The 1,600-nt window shown below is 48.2% G+C and overlaps 1 protein-coding gene across 2 annotated transcripts; it reads right to left on the bottom strand.

The window, feature by feature from the left end:
* Nucleotides 1-46: 46 nt before the first annotated feature.
* LOC9652983 (nucleoside diphosphate kinase homolog 5) lies at nt 47-1,482 on the bottom strand. Of its 2 annotated transcripts, XM_024668224.1 has the most exons (6): nt 967-1,482; nt 829-911; nt 664-771; nt 506-606; nt 308-438; nt 47-240 (listed from the first exon to the last, which is right to left on the bottom strand). In XM_024668224.1, exons 1-6 carry the CDS (start codon nt 1,453-1,455, stop codon nt 151-153), a joined length of 1,002 nt encoding a protein of 333 aa, XP_024523992.1. In that variant the 5' UTR covers nt 1,456-1,482; the 3' UTR covers nt 47-150. The 2 variants fall into 2 exon arrangements, with proteins under 2 accessions (XP_024523992.1, XP_024523991.1); XM_024668223.1 differs by having other exon boundaries at nt 506-771.
* Nucleotides 1,483-1,600: the final 118 nt, after the last annotated feature.

The raw sequence follows: 1,600 nt of genomic DNA, 5'->3' as shown, positions 1-1,600 counted from the left end.
GTGAAGAGCCAGCAGGACCCGGTACCTAGACTAGATCCACATATAATCCACAGGACACGGCACCAAGGGACCAAGGCACCAAGGCAAGCTTGTCATTCTTTGTCTGCAGACAACTTTATTAGACAACTTACAGACGTGTTCTTGGAGTAGTCAGTCAGGAATGACAACTTCCACGTATCTCTTGCCATCAATGTAAGGCCTATTTGGATTGTGTTCTTGTAACCACCGAGCGAACCATCTCTGCGTTCTGATCAAGGACTGCACGCAGGTAAGTGGAACATACAAGCTGAGAAGTAGAAAAGGATACAAGCACTTTGAGCGGCTCCGAATAAGGCTTGGCTTTGCACAACGCTGTCAATCCCATTATCAAAGTTCGCTTTAAGGTCTTGTCGAAGGTGATCCGAGCCTTCGGTGGATCAGGTAGAGGATCCATAACCACTGCACAGGGAAAACACAATTTTATCCATTTTTGAAGCTCTCGCTTCTCAGAAGTCCAGGCATTTACCATTGGGAAAAATAAACTTGATCTCCTGTCTTGCACGTGCTGCATTAAAGCTACCATGCACTGCATTTCGCAGGATATCCCTTCCAAAGCGCGCTCGTAAGCTGGAGCAAGAACGGCGAGTATGAGAGAAGTTCATAAATCCAATCAGCAAAACAAGCCTCAAAGGCGACTCTTTGCGAGCTTGCTCTGGATCTGTGGGACCGATCACAACATTCCATGACCTTGCCGCTCGCTCCTTTCCCAAGACGAACCCGTGCACAGGTCCACTGAATTGTTTTACTAAAGGTTCATCAATACAACCACACAAATCGAGAGTGTATTACCTGCTCATGAACCGAGTCAATCTCTGAAACCACGGCTTGCCACGGTGATGGTCATAAAATATGCCAGCTCTGACAGAAGTAAACTGCATAAACAACAGGGCCATCAACGAAAACGGTCCAAACAAGAACAACACTCACCTTAATGTAAGCCTCGTGCACTATGACAAAACCGTGAGCATGCATTGCGTATCGTATCTCACGATCATGACCAGCTTTGAGAGCATCCGGTTTGATGAGTGCCAACGTCAGCTCGGTGTAAACAACTTTTGCGTGAGTCGGAGCTTGCTCCTTGAATTTAAGCTCTGTCTTGATGGACTCAGATACCATCTCCGATATAGATTCGTTGACGGCATCCTCGTGATCCTGATAGTACTCTTTTTCAAACTTTATGGCCTCCGAGACCACGACTGTCGTAGACTCGGCGGCCGCAGCCAGTTGATCCTGCTCGTAGGAGAATGTTTCTGATACCACACTGTCGACGGCCTTAGTGACGACTGTAGTTTCTTCTCCAGTGAGTCCTCTTTCGACGTCAACTGCCTGGACAACCAAGGAAATCGCGCTGTCTACAGCCGCAGCACTGTTCACGGAGAGCTCTCGAGGTCGTGCCTGCTCTGGAGATTCCGCCATTGTCTTCTCACAGTAAAACTGTCGACCTAACTCAACACTGGAACACGCTACGTGCAACCCCCGACGGTTGCCACCCAATGACGAATCGCAATTAGAACACCTTGGCCTGCCGTCTTCCCTTCTCTTTCCCTGTTAGGGTTTTTTT

This window comes from Selaginella moellendorffii, unplaced genomic scaffold (assembly GCF_000143415.4).
Source record: "Selaginella moellendorffii unplaced genomic scaffold, v1.0 SELMOscaffold_687, whole genome shotgun sequence".
In the NCBI taxonomy this organism is placed as follows: domain Eukaryota; kingdom Viridiplantae; phylum Streptophyta; class Lycopodiopsida; order Selaginellales; family Selaginellaceae; genus Selaginella; species Selaginella moellendorffii.
This window is presented reverse-complemented; position numbering and strand designations above follow the sequence as displayed.